The sequence below is a fragment of the Aptenodytes patagonicus genome, unplaced genomic scaffold, assembly GCF_965638725.1.
Source record: "Aptenodytes patagonicus unplaced genomic scaffold, bAptPat1.pri.cur scaffold_71, whole genome shotgun sequence".
Taxonomy (NCBI): Eukaryota; Metazoa; Chordata; class Aves; order Sphenisciformes; family Spheniscidae; genus Aptenodytes; species Aptenodytes patagonicus.
Window position 1 is genome coordinate 111,563 of NW_027472020.1, and position 15,794 is coordinate 127,356.

The 15,794-nt window shown below is 52.5% G+C and overlaps 2 protein-coding genes across 2 annotated transcripts; both read left to right on the plus strand.

The window, feature by feature from the left end:
• Nucleotides 1–202: 202 nt before the first annotated feature.
• LOC143173393 (sucrase-isomaltase, intestinal-like) lies at nucleotides 203–10,528 on the plus strand. The gene is made up of 10 exons (XM_076363617.1): nucleotides 203–389; nucleotides 4,789–4,937; nucleotides 6,123–6,207; nucleotides 6,351–6,407; nucleotides 7,023–7,147; nucleotides 7,569–7,657; nucleotides 8,361–8,410; nucleotides 9,887–10,085; nucleotides 10,166–10,307; nucleotides 10,396–10,528. The coding sequence occupies exons 2-8, from the start codon at nucleotides 4,885–4,887 to the stop codon at nucleotides 9,935–9,937; spliced, it is 510 nt and encodes a 169-aa protein (XP_076219732.1). The 5' UTR covers nucleotides 203–389; nucleotides 4,789–4,884; the 3' UTR covers nucleotides 9,938–10,085; nucleotides 10,166–10,307; nucleotides 10,396–10,528.
• A 20-nt stretch (nucleotides 10,529–10,548) lies between these two features.
• LOC143173378 (uncharacterized) lies at nucleotides 10,549–15,148 on the plus strand. The gene is made up of 9 exons (XM_076363601.1): nucleotides 10,549–10,566; nucleotides 10,688–11,190; nucleotides 11,411–11,472; nucleotides 11,927–12,080; nucleotides 12,305–12,561; nucleotides 12,770–12,855; nucleotides 13,255–13,379; nucleotides 13,906–14,014; nucleotides 14,561–15,148. Exons 2-9 carry the CDS (start codon nucleotides 11,073–11,075, stop codon nucleotides 14,910–14,912), a joined length of 1,263 nt encoding a protein of 420 aa, XP_076219716.1. The 5' UTR covers nucleotides 10,549–10,566; nucleotides 10,688–11,072; the 3' UTR covers nucleotides 14,913–15,148.
• Nucleotides 15,149–15,794: the final 646 nt, after the last annotated feature.

The following is a 15,794-nucleotide window of genomic DNA, read 5'->3' on the forward strand; positions in this document are numbered from 1 at the left end:
AACCGCCCCCTCCCCCTGGAACGCTCCCCCACTTCAGCCCAGAGCCTTCCCCGGCCGGCACGGCGACAGCCAATCGGCTGCCGCCGCGGGAAGCGCCGCCAATCGGAGCCGGGCGTGCCCTGCCCAATCCCAGCGCCGCTCTCGGGAGGCCGGCAGAGAGGCGGGAAAGCCCTGAGGGGAGGGACCCGCCCCCGGCTGCGGCCCGTCCGGCCCGGGCCCGTGCGGCCCCCGCGGCTTCTGCCGGGCCCCTCCGCGTCCCCGGGGCAGCCGGGGGGAGGAAGGCCCTGGCGCTTCCCGGCCGGTGTCACCCCAAGGAGCGCGGGACCTCCCGCCACGCGGAGCAGCGAGGGAGGCGCCCGGTGCCCTCACGATGTCTGCGGCGGGGGGAGGTGAGGAAGCAAAGCGCGTCCGGGCTCGGCGCCCTCGGCTCAGCCTCAGGCCGCGACGGGAGCCGAGGGGCTCTTCCGCTGCTGGGAGCCGCCCGAGGCAGCTGCCAGGTACCTGCCTGAGCTAGTTCGCCCGTTTGGGGCGGGAGGTGTCTGCTCTGGGACCCGCCTGGGACTCCCCCCAGGTACGGGGCGGCTTTGGCGGCCCTCATCTGAAAGGCGCACGTGTCCGGGGTGGCAGCCCGGGAGCCCTGCCCTGTCGAGACCCCAGGTAGCGTGCCTCCTCCAGGAGGAAGCTCCAACTGCATGCAGCCACCTGGGACTCCGGCTGGGCGGAAAGCGAAGGTGGTTTGCATCTGGTGGAAGGACCCCCCCAGGCCAGGCGGCTGTCTGGGACCGCTGCGAGGTAGCAGCAGCGCAGGTCGGTTTGCCTCATCCGGGAAGGAGCTGACATCCCGCCTGTGCACCGGGAGGGAGCTCGTCCGTGGTGGTTCCTCCGGTGGTTTTGTGTCCTCGTGGGCGAAGCGCTCAGCCTCCGCGGCCGCAAAGTATTTCTAGTGGTGCCCGGCCTGGTTTCTCTGCGCAGAGACCTACCCCCGGTGCAGAGTCGCTGCCCAGTTGTCGTTGCCTCCACTGGCAGGCTGTGATTGTGGGAGCTCTGATGGCAGGTCGCTGACTGGGGGGCTGCAGGGCCCGCTGCCCAAGTTGGTTTTCGGTGGCGTATAGTTAGCTCCGTTTCAGAGGGACTCTGCGCAAAGGGGGACCCAAGTAGATTTGCGTCTGCGTGCGAGTCGCCTCGCTCCTGGGAAGCAGCTGAGGATTTCTCCCTGGTAGATCCCCGGTGCGGCTGTCCCCCCGGAGTGAAAATCTCATCCCAGGTGACAGCCCACTTGACTTGCCAGGCAGTTGCTGGAGCTATTTTAAAATTTACACAGAAACTGCGTTCCCAGGTAGCAGCCTGGGACTCCTAGAAGGTACCTACCTGAAAAGTTTCTCTCCTGTTGCAAGAAGGACCATGGTTAGTAGTGGCTCAGGCTTCCTGCCAGGCTTCCTGGCCTGTCTTTTTGGCCACCTCAGGAGGGAGTAGAACTCTTGGGTTCTAGATTCCTCCAAGGTAGCTACCGGTGGAGTTTTGTGTATGCTGCAGTCAGGCCCATAGAATCACCGAATGGTTTGGGTTGGAAGGGACCTCTAAAGGTCGTCTAGTCCAACCCCCCTGCCGCGGGCAGGGACATCTTCAACTAGATCAGGTCGCTCAGAGCCCCGCCCAACCTGACCTGGAATGTTTCCAGGGATGGGGCATCCACCACCTCTCTGGGCAACCTGTGCCGGTGTTTCACCACCCTCAGCGTAAAAAATGTCTTCCTTCTATCTAGTCTGTATCTCCCCCCCTCTAGTTTCAAGCCGTTCCCCCTTGTCCTGTCGCAACAGGCCCTGCTGAAAAGTTTGCCGCCATCTTTTTCATAAGCCCCCTTGAAGTACTGACAGGCTGCAATAAGGTTTCCCTGAAGCCTTCTCTTCTCTAGGCTGAACAATGCTGGCTGTCTCGAATCACCTCCCTGCCCTCCATGTGCCTTAGCATAGCTTCCAGGAGGATCTGTTCCATGATCTTCCCAGGCACAGAGGTGAGGCTGACTGGCCTGTAGTTCCCCGGGCCTTCCTTTTTCCCCTTTTTAAAAATGGGGGTGATGTTTCCCGTTATCCAGTCAGCGGGAACTTCCCTGGACTGCCCCGGCTTCTCAAATACGATGGATAGTGGCTTAGCAACTTCATCCGCCAGTTCCTTCAGGACCCGCAGATGGATCTCATCGGGTCCCATGGACTTGTGCACCTTCAGGTCCTTAGATGGTCTCGAACCTGATGTTCTCCCACAGTGGGCAGCTCTTCATTCTCCCAGTCCCTGCCTTTGCCTTCTGTGTCTTGGGCGGTGAGGCTCGAGCACTTGCCGGTGGAGACCGAGGCAAAAAAGTCATTGAGTACCTCCGCCTTCTCCGTATCCTGGGTAACCAGGTCTCCCGTTTCCTTCCGGAGAGGGCCCACATTTTCCCTCGTCTTCCTTCTGTCCCTGACATATCTATAGAACCTTTTCTTGTTGCCCTTGCCGTCCCCGGCCAGATTTAATTCTCTCAGGGCTTTAGCTTTCCTAACCTGGTCCCTGGCTGCTCGGACAATTTCTCTCTATTCCTCCCAGGCTCCCTGTCCTTGCTTCCACCCTCTGCAGGCTTCCTTTTTGTGTTTGAGTTTGTCCAGGAGCTCCTTGTTCATCCACGCAGGCCTCCTGGCGTTTTTGCCTGGCTTCCTCTTTGCTGGGATGCATTGCTCCTGAGCTTGAAGGAGGCGATCCTTGAATATCGCCCAGCTTTCTTGGGCCCCTCTTCCCTCCAGGGCTTTGTCCCATGGCACTCTACCAAGCAGATCCCTGAAGAGGCCAAAGTCTGCTCTGCTGAAGTCCCGGGTAGTGAGCTTGCTGTGCGCCCTCTTCGGTGCCCTGAGGCTCTTGAACTCCGCCATTTCATGGTCACTGCAGCCCAGGCTGCCCTTGAGCTTCACGTTCCCCACCAGCCCCTCCTTGTTGGTGAGAACAAGGTCCAGCAGAGCACCTCTCCTCATTGGCTCCTCTACCACTTGGAGAAGGAAGTTGTCATGGACGCGCTCCAGGAACTCCCGGATTGCTTATGCCCTGCCGTGTTGTCCCTGCAACAGATGTCGGGGTGGTTGAAGTCCCGCACGAGGACCAGGGCTTGTGAGCGTAAGGCAGCTCCTATCTGTCTGTAGAGGGCCTCATCCACTCGGTCTTCCTGGTCGGGTGGCCTGTAGCAGACCCCCACCGTAATGTCACCTGTCCCTGCCTTCCCTTTAATTCTGACCCACGAGCTCTCGGTCGGCTCCTCATCCATCCCCAGGCAGAGCTCCATGCACTCCAGCTGGTCATTGACATAGAGGGCGACACCCCCTCCTCATCTCCCCTGCCTGTCCTTCCTAAAGAGCCTGTATCCCTCCATGCCAACACTCCAGGCACAGGATCCATCCCAGCACGTCTCCGTGATGCCAACAAGGTCGTAGCCCTGCCGGCGTGCGCGCGTCTCTAACTGCCCTTGTTTATTCCCCGTGCTACGTTTGCACAGAGGCATTGAAGCCGGGCCCCTGATGACGCTGTCTCACTGGCTGCAGTTCCTTTGTGCTGCTCTTCAGGCGCTCCCCTGCTGAGCTGTGTCCCTTCTCCAGGCCCTGGGCGTCCCTTGCTGGCCCTGGCATCCAACTGGTAGGAGTGGGATGGATTGAGGTTCCCCTCCCCTGGCACCTCTAGTTTAAAGCCCTCTTCTGTCCGCTCCCGACTTATCGCCGTCTATTTCAATTATCTTTATTAACAAAAACGCAGAGTATCGCCATCGGATGTGGGTTGTTTGGGTTGGTTTTTTTTTTTTTAATTTTCAGACAGGAGCAGATATCTGCGGCTTCTTCGAGGACTGGGAGTACGAGCTGTGTGCTCGATGGATGGAGCTGGGTGCCTTTTACCCATACTCGAGGAATCACAACGGGAAGGGAGCCAAGGTGGGCGCCTTCCGTGTTTGCTTCGACCGAGGTTTTTTATTTCCCACCTTTTCCCCATTTCCTACATTTTTTTTATTCCCCATCTATGCCATTTTTACGTAAACGCACCACATCTGCAAGAAGAAAATCATTATTTTTCATGTGGTCCAATTCTACTTAAACATACCAACTCTACAAGACTAAAATAGTTATTTTTTTACACGCAGGCCATTTTCATTTAAACATACCACACTTTGGAGACGACCATAATTACTTTTATGGCTAAGCCCATTTAAAGGGGCAAAACGGACCTTGCCGGTGTCATCCCTAATTATTCTTCATTTCCCAGCAAATCAGAAAAGGGACCAGGGGAATGAGATTCCCGAGTGTCTGAAATTCCTGTACTTTGCCCGCTTCCATAGAATACTGTCTTTCTCTTCAGAAGAAATGAAAAGAACTGTCTAAATGCAGGAGACTGTACTATAGGGAGCTGTAAAACGAGAGAACTGGAAAAATGGCAATAAGGGAAACAGCATGTTTCTCCTCGTGAGAGCTTTAGGTCGAGCGGAGCAGAGCTATTTGTCCTCCCTTAAAGAACAGAGAACTAAATAAAGGTACTCTAAATTAGAGGAGAGCAAGGAACTTGCAAGGCTCCACCCAGATCTCCTCAGCTCTGCTTCGCTATGTCGATTTTGAGGCATGTTTGACAGTTACTGCCGCTAAATTACACGGTCTTACGGGCAATAAGATGAGAGAAAAGATGCTGAAGGTGAGGTCCGTTGTAAATATGAGCAAATTCTGTTTTATTCCCCGTCTCTTCCAAACAAAACAATCCCATCTGAATAACAAAAGACTCTTCTCTCTTGTTTAGAGGCAAGATCCTGTTGCCTGGAATTCCACATTTGAAGACATTTCCAGGAAAGTGCTAAATATAAGATACACCCTCTTACCTTATTTGTACACGTTAATGCACGAAGCCAACGCTCACGGCAGCACTGTCGTCCGCCCTCTGCTCCACGAGTAAGTGGGGTCCTTCCTTCCCCGTTCATAATGAATTCCTACTGAAGTCCCTGGGGTTTCCGTCGGCCTCCTAGAAAGGTTTTTCCCTGTTACAGCAATTTTTCTCTTAAAACCGGCGAGGGATTGGGAATACGCACACTGAGCATCGGCTCGCTGTGACGCCTCAAGGGCTCCGTTCCCCACGGTGCCGACTTTTTTGTCTTATCTAGAAACATAATTCATATATCGATTTTGAAGCTCATTCTCATCATCCCTAGTGGTATTCAGCAAATACCTTCTGCCTGGTGCTGGATATACGCAGAATCAGAGAGCACGTGCCGCAGAAACAGCTGGGCAAAACCTTTAAGCAGAGAAACAGAAAAGGGGGGAGAAAATAGGGGGTTTGACGCCCGTTTTGAGACGTTTGTAGGGCACGGTGACTTATTTTGGCCAAACAGATATGGCAGTTTTAAAAAAAAAAAAAAAAAAAAAAAAGAGGGGGGGTTTATAGCAGGTTGGTTTTTTTTTTTTTTAAAAAAAGACATGTTTTTAGAGACGTGAGCCTTCATTGGTACCTGGTCAGAAGGGGCGATACGTGCCAAAGGCTGATCAATGCCTTAATGTTAAAGGTGAAGCCTGATATCTAAAAATGCTTGTCTTCCACTAAACCCCACTGACTTGTCAGCGTGTCATCCCGGCGTCTTTTTGAGTAATCTGAGACTTGATCCTGACAAAGCGCCTGTCAAAAAATAAGCAGCGCAAATCAGAAAGTAATTGGGCCACTACTTAATTTTGCTGTTGCTGATAGCAAGCAAAAGTGTGTGGGTTTTTTTTTTTTTTTTAAGTTTTGTGATCTAAATATCCTAAATAAAAATTCTAGTGCGTGCGTAGGTATAGGCCAGCAAACGTGAAGCAACAGCAGACGTGAAAATTAAGTAATAGGTGGCATTGCCCTGAAGATTTTCACTTTAGGATCTTAATACACTCTTGACAAGGACTAAGTGATACATTTGTAAAAAAAAGGGATTAATTTTTGACCCTTATTATCTATTATGAATAGATAGGTAATAATGTTGCCTGTTACTAGTGGTAGCATGCTCGCGGCTGAGGAAATGGTAGTTTTACTGAGAAAAAAAGGCTTCAACAAGGAAACACTTTGGGAAAGGTTGACCCCGAGGGTTCGGCCGCTCTTTTGTTACTTTGCAGGTTTGTGAGAGACAAAACGACATGGGAAATACACAGGCAATTTCTGTGGGGACCGGCACTGCTCGTCAGCCCCGCGCTGGACCAGGTGAAATAGCAGGAATAGAAGTATCAGAAAAGTTGGGGAAGAAATGAGAAAATACTAGAAACGGATGAAAACATTGGAAGAGATTTGAACTAAACTGTACTTTCTGGCTTTAATAGACCTAAACCAAAAGTGTGTCGTTCCAGGGTGCTGTAGCGGTGAAGGCTTACCTGCCGAATGCCCGCTGGTATGATTACCACACAGTGAGTAATTTTAAAAACTCTAGTATATTTATTTTTCCTACTATGGAAATGATCAGGAAAATTTCCATAGTATCCACCGTCACAGGTGTACGGCGTGCTGGGGTGGAGTGTGACTCCACCGCCTCTGTTTTACCAACACGTGTCCAGTAGGAGTTTTTAGCGATGTAAAAAATTACATCTTGGCTAATTTGTTTGCTAATCACTTTGTGGTAATGTAATCCTGTTCAACATGACCAGTAAAAAGGTGGAATAACAGCTGTAACTGAAGCGCTTCCATGTTTGCTTTTTTTGAACCCCTTCAAGGATGCATAGAACTTCTTTTCTAGGAATGATGGTGTGGAGGAAGACAAAAGTTTTAAACAATTTTTACGGCCTCAGGCTTTAAAAGTCACTCTGTTTATCAAGTGTTGTGTAATGGGTTTATATATGCAGAATTTCAGATTGTAATCTTGAAAACACATAGTTCTGCACTAAAGAAGGATTGGCACTGACAACTTTCTTAGTATTTATGTATTCATAAACTTTCATTCTAAAAAAAAGCTTAAAATGGAAAATTCAACAAAGAGACCAAGTTTTATTTGGGTTTGGTTTGTTTTTTTTTTTAATCATGAATAGGGTGAGTACCTTGGCTTTAGGGGACAATTCAGAAATTTACCATCTCCTTTGGAACATATCAACCTCCATATCCGAGGCGGCTACATCCTCCCTCAGCAAAGCCCTGCTAATACTACATTTTACAGGTATGACTACAATTTAATGTAACATTTTTTTGCTTTTTGGGGGCGATATTTAATTAGTGGCCTGGCAAATAAATCGCCTATTAGTGACACGGCGCCTGCATTTGCCTGGACTCCTTATTTTCAACCTGGGAAAAGCCCAATTTTCTGGTTTAATGTACACTGTGCTCGGAAGCATTTCCCATTTGGTATAAACATGAGCAGTCCTGAGAGAATCAGGAAGTATGGCAGCACGTCAACTTCATGGCAGGTTTTTCTCCTTTTTTGGTTTCCTCCTTTAACGGTAACGCTATGGATCGGGGAAGGCTGGTAACAGAGCTCAGTTAAGTTGTGTACAATGTCCGTAATAGAAGTGATATTGTATTACCTATGTTGAGAAAGATAAAATGCAATTACCCCAGACAAATATTCTTTTCTTCCATAGCCGAAGAAACCCGTTGGCGCTCACCGTTGCTTTGAATGACAGTCAGCTTGCAGCAGGTCAGCTTTACTGGGATGACGGGGTGCGCATTGGTAAGTACAAAGTTTCTTGTTTCCACGCTAAATTAACTAATTCAGAGTCTACAATGCATAAACGTCGCCTCTCTCTAGCTCAGCGCATCGCTGACACGAACAGTTAATGTTGTATTTCAGGATTAGTCCGTAGTTGTGCAACACGGCGTAGGAAGCAGGAGCACAAACCAGAGAGAAAAAAAATTACAGTAAACCGGTTACACTTAAGTAATTAAACTAAAATTACAGTAAAATGTAAAACAGTAACACCGCTAAAATGTAGAATGCTGGCACAGTAGTAACCTAATGTTGTTATTTAGAGAATATATATTTTGCATGAATTCAGCTGTGCCCTGGGCCTAGGACAAGGTATAGAATAAGGATTTGTTCTCAAACCTGTGGGGAACCTAACCACAGGTGAAGTGGGAAGCTTTAACTAATTTCCTCGATATTAATAAATTCAAATGGTCTTCAGATAAGACGTATCTAGCAGTCTCTTATCCTTTACGCCTGCAGTGTATTATCCTTGTAATAACGCTAAGCTGTCCCCTGAGATCATCGCAAGGAATGCACAAAATTGTGATTTATCTTTTTTTTTAACATACCAACACATTGCAGGAAGTCCGCACGAGCTATACTACACGCAGCACAATTCTTCTATTTAACTTAAAAAAAGAAAAGGTGACCAGCAAATACATTTTACTTCATTCTTTCTTCTTAACAGATGCGTATGAAGAGCGTGTATATCTGCTGACCTCATTTACTGCTAATCGGGTATGTCACGGTACCTCGCTGGTTTTGAGTACCCGGGGTGATTATTGTTGTATGTTAACTAAGGTATTTTAATTTGGCATTTTTTTTTTAATGTTTCGATATCCCCACACGCTACTAACCCTTTGTGATGGACCAGCTCTTAGCCAGCGTTGTGAAAACCGTTGCAGGTCTCTCCCTGTTAATTTAAAAAAAAAAAAAGTAATACAGGCAACATCACACCCCAGATGGATAAACGAATTTTGCAATAAATGGGGGCAAGTAAATATATATATGAAGGAATTTAGGAGTGTTTTGTGTCCGGGCTGCGCTATAATGCCATTAATATAGTTAAGCTGTATTAAGAACGAATTTAAGCTGGCTTCAGAGGGTATCTTAAGTTTAGCTTATCGCTGCGTTTCTTGTATATTCCTGCCGTTATAATTTCTCGTCATTCTGAAAAACGCCAGTTTTTTTCAAAAAGGATTTGTAGAAAACGAAAGCGCGTATCAACGCAGAAAGGCAATAAGGCCAATATTTTGCCAGCGGTGTGTTCCGCATCACTTTTGCTCATCGTTCCCATGTAAATGAATACATTTCAGGCAAGCAGCCCGTGCGTATTTTACAGCCTTGCAGTTAAGCGTAGATATCCACGTAGGACACAAATGTACTTGGACAGACTAGAAAGAAGTGACTGTACACAAAATCTACCCCATCTGGAATACAGTCACAGTTAGAGCCAGGAAAGTGCTTTCAAATGGTTTAGAAAGGTAGGGGCAGCGATCGCCAAAGATTTTGACTACGCATCCCCAGCAGTAAGAGTTTTTGAGCGCCTCCCCCCAACATACGCATCTTTATTTATAAATTATATACATATCTAGGTATAGAAAACAATTGTGCTACCTACTGTTATGTGCATCACAAAGCATACACAGAGACAGAAATTTAAAAAGGTGGGTAAAGGTGAAATAGATGCTACGATAAAAATATTTTAACTTTTATTTATTAATAGTACAAAACCATTTTCTTCCCACACCCCAGTGGATTTGTTTTGCGCTCCACTGCACTAGAGGATGGTATTTTCCGCTGCCATTATCAAATCTCCACGTTAGGAGCCCGAGGGAAAAGCAGAGAAAATCTAGTTGGGCAAAAATGGTTTAGTTTTCGTTAAGAGCTGTTAATTGTTTAAAGGTTGCAGCAGAAAGCTGGTAAGGAAAAGCGTAATTAGAGCGGTCTTAAATCGACCGATAATGAAGAACGCAATAAAATAACTGTATAATTACATTATATCTGTATAATTCTATCACAGCGGAGCTGCGTGGGAGCGGCGCTGGGATCTGACCCAGCAAGTGCCATCTCTGGGCAACTTAAAGGATATTCTCTGCCCGGAGACCTGGTGGAATTGGGCACAACCTAAAGAAATTGTGAATCCGCTATCTGCCTAAACTCAAGTCAGCTGGTCCAAGAAATGCGCCCCGATTCACACTCCTATTTTGCTAGGTCTGGAACGACGAGTTTCGCAATCCATCGGAAGCATTTTTGCCGCTGTAAAAGGCGATTTAAAAAAGAAAAAAAAGGAGCAAAAGGAGCAAAACGCCTGCAGGACCGGAGCGATAACCAGGGGACGCACAGAGATCTTGCCACTGAATTCAGTAGTTTGGGAAACTTCAGGGGATTACAGGAAAACGAGGGAAAAAAGGTCTGAATTATGAAAACCATTGTTTTAATCCTTTCTTATGCTGCAGAATTCACATCAGGACAAATTTCTTTAATGTTCAGCACCTCATTGGTAGCGGAGGAGTCTGCAAGAGATCTGCGAAGGCGGAGGAACGAGGAAGATCAAAGCCTCCAACGTTTGGAAAATGAAGAACGATAGAGAGATTCGTTTATTTATTTTTAAATTGAAGAGGAGGGAAAAATGGTAAGCCTCAAGTGGGCTGAAAAAAGCGTATTCGGACAAGAAACCGCCCAAGGATAAATCGCTAATTTATTTTTTCCTCTTCCTTCAGAATATTTGAGAGAGAAAGGTTTTGCGCCGTGGTTAGGCTGAGCCGAATAACGTGAAGTTTACCTGAATTAAAATTTTGGGGGTGACCTCAACCGTCCGGGCGGTGTCAGTATCGCAGAATGGTGAAGCGATCCGATCCCCTCGCGCTGCATCCCACGAGGGCCAAAACCGGGTAAGTCGACGGTTTACGGGCAAATCCTGTCGTTGCCGTTAGTTCCGTGCTCTTAACCGCTTGGGGGTTCACCTCTTGGCTGTAATATAACTTGTATCTACGATTCTTTGGTTCTGTGAAGGGTCTGTTTGTGGCAGCTGGGGTAAAATAAGGATTTTTGCCCAACATGGGACGGCCGAGCGTATCCCGCCGGGGCTGATCGACAAGAGCACGCAGTTTCCATCTGCGCTCTCTGCCGGTTCGAGGAGAATGCGCAGGATTACGGGGCTGGGCCAGCGCGGCCGTACGTCGGCTGGACGGTGTGCACGGAGGAAGGAGCTGGCGGCAGCCCTGGTCACGGCGAGCGGCAGGTCACTGGCGTGTCACAGTGGGCGGCAGAGCCAGCGGCGGCCACGTCACCGTGGTGTCACACTGGTTCTGTGACACGGCCGCGCAGGGCTACAAAAGGGGCCGCCGGGACGGTGGGTCCTGCACCCTGGAGGAGCGTCCATAGGACGAAGGCAGGGATGAGCTCCCACAGGGCTGTCGCTGCTGAGGAGCAACCCTTGAGCGTGAGGCGGATCAAGATGGACTTCTGGGACGGGATGGAGCACGCCTTCATGATGCCCAGCATCACCGCCAAAGGTACAGGCATCCACAGCCACCGCGGGAGTGCTTACAGGACCAACGGTTGTAGCGCTGTGTGGGTGAGACTCGGCACTGCAGCCATCTCAGGGGTGTTTCCATCTGGGGCCGGGGACATCAATGTCACTTTACATCTGGCAATGTGCCAGAGCTCAGGGGGTGTTGGAGGGTTGAGAGCTGGCAGACGCAGAGCGCAACCTGGTTTTCCTTTGCCTTCTAGAGCGAACCGCCGTCTGGGACGCAGTGGCTGGCTACGTTCAAGAACAGCTCCTGCTGCACAAGGTGGGGCGACACCCGCATCCTCTTAGTCCACCCAGGGGAGTGGGGAGTCCCCACGGGCCTGGGGCATGGCCTGCAGTTACTTTTCCCTCCTCAGAAAGCAGGAAACTCACCCCAAAAGTCCCCGCTGGGGGACAAGCAGGGCTCGTGCAAGGGTGGTATCACCTCCGGCAGGTGGTATTGTACCGCGGGGCTGATCCCGTTCGCTGGAGACCCCTGGATGCCCTCGGGCTGCTTCTGCCCTGACTCCAGCACTGCTTTTTCGGGGCAGGGGAAAGGGAAGGAGAGGGCTCGGCAGCTCCTCCTTAAAGCTCTCCCCACTGCCCTGGCTCGCGTCTCTGAACAGCAGGAGCGGGCAGGGTCTGGTCCAAAGCACCGTCCCTGGACAGGGCCACTCCCAGCTCTTCCCTCCAGCCAGTCCCTCACTCTGCAGCCCTTGCCTTCTCTCCTGCTCCAGGGAGTCCGAATTCCAACCCTCGGCTCCTTCGACGCCGTCCCCCAGTGGATCCAGGCTGGGAACGAGGCGGTGATTATCCAGAGGCCCGTCTTTCGCCTGGCCAGGAACCTGGCGGTTGTCCACAACCTGATGGATGACAAGGACTACCTGCCCGGTAAGACGTCGGATTAAACCCTGGCTGGCTGCAGGGTCGTTTCATCCCTGCCCTGGGTCTGAGATGCTCTGAAAAAGCAACTCTCTCTCTGCAGAGCAGGCCCAAAAATGTTTTTTTTTTTTCCTGGGGGGGGCGATGCGATGACTGCAGTAAGCAGCCCTTGGGAAACGCCTGTGGAAAGGCCAGTGGGCGAGCGCCTCCATCCCCTTCCTGTGCCTTTCCAGGTGATAAGGAGCTGGAGCCTCTGAAATACGCCAAGGTGGCCACGGACGCCTCTGTGTCCCGGCGAAAAGTGGAGGGCTGCATCCTAGGTGTCACGTCCCTCCTCTCTCACTGCCTGGGGAAGGGGGCGAACGTTGCCCTCGTCCTGAGGAACGTTGGGGTGCTCCTCATCGAAGGCAGGAGAGTGGAAATGAAATTCTACTACGACTTCCTGGAGACCTTGTCCGGGAAGAAGAACCTGGCAAAAGCTGTTTTCAAGGTGAGCGTTTCAGTTTTGCTGTGGCGCGGGCACTCCCACGGCGGTGTCGTGGCGCTGCCCACGCGTGGCCCGGCTGGGATGCGGTCATCCCACTTGAGCGAGGCGAGACCTACGGTCCTAACAACTCCCCCTGCCTCGGGCTCCTCCGATTCGGAGCGCCTCGGCCGTGCGGAGGGCATCCTGCCATCTTTGTGGTCCTCCCTTGCAGGTCCCCTGGCTGCTGGACATGCTGGTGTCCCGGGTGGCACCCGTGGCCTCGCTGAGTGTTTCCGGCCGCGTCATCCTCTTTCCCGAGTGAGTATGTTGGCGGCTGCAGCCGCTGGTTGGTGCAGACGCTCAAGGTAGCATTTGCTCCTTGTGACCACGGATGTCCTCCCATGGGGACAACCAGGCAGCGGCTCTTGTTGGCGTCCCCAGGCTGTAGTCGGTCCCACGAGGCAGATCTGATGGGAAAGACAGAGGAATTTAGGCAACATTTTCTTCCCGTGGCGGCCAGGGCTTCTTTGCCAGGGGACTCCATTTCCCAGGGCTGTCCTTGCGGGTGGGGCACGGTAGACGTTGGAAAAACACGGTAGACTTGGGGAAAAGAACGGCCTTTACGGCCCTTCCAAAGTCTGCCCGTCAGCAGGTGATTGCGGCGAGCGAGTGCTGGTGGTGCTCTGGGTCACGTCGGCGTCTTCTCCTTGTTGCCAGGTTTGAAACGGAGCTTGTGGCCGAGCCGCTGCCCAGGCCTCTTCTCAAGACCTCGAGGCGAGTCCCCGGCGGGGACAAGCAGATGAGAAGGGAGGGTTTGCCACATCTCGGGCAAGGCACGAAAGGTAAAGCAGCTCCCGGCTCCTTTCCACGGCACGGGCAACCAAGTTCTGTCGTCGGGTGGGGAAAAGCACCGGCGTTGCGGGTCAAAAGGCTCCGACTTGGGCCAAAGCTTCATGCCAGCTCAGCCCAGCCTTTTCTCCCGACGACTCGTCGGCTTCACCGAAACGGAGCCCTGGGGTGGGACGTGCCCAAGGGTACGGTGGGAGGATGGTGATCCAAGGCCCTCTCCTCCCCCCTCAGAAGTGACCCCACCAAAAGTGTCCCTGTCACCTCCCCGGCATCACCCAGCCCCCTCAGTCCCAACCCGGGCGCTGATGAGGCGATTGCAAAAGCACGTTGGAAGTGGGGAACCGGGGCAAGCGCCGGTGCTGGGGAGGGTGCCGGGCCTCTGGAGACAGCGGATGGGAGGGGGAGCAGAACGGCCCTCTCGGATGCTTTGGAAAGAGGCCTGAGCAGCGCTGCCTGTCACCGGGGCCGGCAGCGTCCCGGCGACGCTCTTCTGACGAGGTCTCTCCTTCCTGTTTCCAGTGGGATTCCCTGGTTTTCCCTTTCCAGCTAGTCCAAGCTCGAGAAATGATGAGATACCACCGTTCTGGGAAATCAGGGGGAAGAGGAGGAGGAGAAGCTCTCGGGTCAGGTGAGGCTCAGGGCTGGCGTCTGCACGGGCTCCTTTTGCCCAGAGAGGCGGTCACTGCCCCATCCCGGGAAACGTTCAAGGTCAGGTTGGAGGGGGCCTCTGAGCGACCTGATCTAGTCGAAGACGGCCCTGCTCCTCGCAGGGAGGCTTGGACTAGACGACCTTCAGAAGCCCCTTCCAACCCAAAGCCTTCTGTGATTCTGTGATTTCCTGACCCGGCAAGAGCCCGTTGCCCAGCCCCAAACACTCGCCGCCCGTTGCCGCCCAACAGTGGTGACGGCAGCGCCCGGAGGGGCGGGATGGGGCTGCCGGGAGCCCCCCGTTTCACAGGGCTGTTTCCTCTCGGGCCCTTCAGGAGAGCCCCAGCGTGGCCTCCTGAGCTGTGCACGGGGACAGCCGTGCGGCAGCCGAGGGTCCTGGCTCAGGGGGTTTCCTCAGCCGAGCCGCCGGCGGCTGCACAAAGAGGCGCGTGGCTCGCGAGGGCGGGATATGGCGACAAACCCATCGACCTCCTCAGGTTAGACCTCTCCCATTGTGTCCTTCCAGGCAGCGGCGGGTCATCCCAGGCGGTTCCCCTGGAAAAAAGCAGCCTGCGACCAGCCAACCCAAGGGCAAACCCGCGCCCACCGGCCAAGCACCAAGGCAGAGCCGAGCGCAGGCAGCAGAACTTCAGAGCTACGGAGGAGGAGGAGGAGGACTAGTGGAGAAAATCCTCGCTGAAATCGCCACGACGCAGACGGCGAAAGCCAAGCCCTCCCACGCTCGGGAAGCGGCGACCTTCGTAACACCCGTAATCGCCGTCTTATCGGTAACGAGCTCTGAGGCCAGCCTGCGCGAGGAGCCCGCCTACGAGGTTCTCAGGCAGCCGCTGCCGAGACCAAGATGGAGAAAACTGTGAACTTCAGTCCTGAGAGCTTCTGGCCGGTGCTGGAATAATCTCAGAAGTCTGCATTCTGGACGCGGAGCGCTGAGGCCCGCGCGCTCGAGGCACCCCTCGACGAACACCTCTGTTTTGGTGCAAGCGGCTCGAGGCGATGCCTTGCGCTGAAGACGAGCTCAGCGCTCCCTCGGCTGGAGAGGCCCCACCTGGAGGGATCGGGGAAAAAGAGATGAATAAAAACACAGAGAAGTTGCAAAAGGGCGTTGACTTTTTTTGAATTGTTTGCAACCGGAACGGGGGAGAAGGGTTTTTTACGGTTGGCTCTGAGATCAGCCGAGCACGGCCCTGGAAGCGGGGCCATCTGAGGGACCTTCCCTCGTGACCTCTTCCATCCAAAGGACCTTCTCCATGGCCGCTATGGAAAGGAAGGTGGTTTTGGGGGCAAGAGAGGGCAACCAGGCACTTGGAGCAATGTTGTGAAGAACTGAAGATCCCTGGAGGGGAAAGGAGAGAATGCAAGTGCAGCTGGGGAGGCATGGAGGGCACGTACGTGCAGGGGCAGCGGAGGCCACCTAAGCTTACGCCCAGGGCCATAAGGGACCGGGGAAGGAAAGAGAGCAAGGCTGAGCCCAGCTCCGCTGGCCTGGACTTTCTATTTCCACCTGGGGTAGAGCCAGGGCTCTCTACTATCCTATTTATCTCCCAGATGACCCAATTTATATCCACTTTCTACCTCTACTTATGAAATCCTCCAGGTAGGTGCCCTGTTTGGCCATCCCGTGGGCCACCCACGCTGACAGAAGGTCCACCTCCAGTCCCAGCACGGTGGCACTCGCGTCCCCTGCTGTTTCCTGGCATTTTCCTCCTTGCCCAAATCCATCCTATGCAACCCAGGAACCA

Bases quoted from the DNA above. Each gene is read 5' to 3' on its own strand.
- LOC143173393 (XM_076363617.1), top strand. From the start codon at position 4,885: ATGCACGAAGCCAACGCTCACGGCAGCACTGTCGTCCGCCCTCTGCTC. The intron at 4,938-6,122 runs GTAAGTGGGGTC...GTTACTTTGCAG, and splicing joins GTCCGCCCTCTGCTCCACGA to GTTTGTGAGAGACAAAACGA. The intron at 8,411-9,886 runs GTATGTCACGGT...CTATTTTGCTAG, and splicing joins CCTCATTTACTGCTAATCGG to GTCTGGAACGACGAGTTTCG.
- LOC143173378 (XM_076363601.1), top strand. From the start codon at position 11,073: ATGAGCTCCCACAGGGCTGTCGCTGCTGAGGAGCAACCCTTGAGCGTG. The intron at 12,856-13,254 runs GTGAGTATGTTG...CCTTGTTGCCAG, and splicing joins CGCGTCATCCTCTTTCCCGA to GTTTGAAACGGAGCTTGTGG. The intron at 13,380-13,905 runs GTAAAGCAGCTC...TCCTGTTTCCAG, and splicing joins TCTCGGGCAAGGCACGAAAG to TGGGATTCCCTGGTTTTCCC.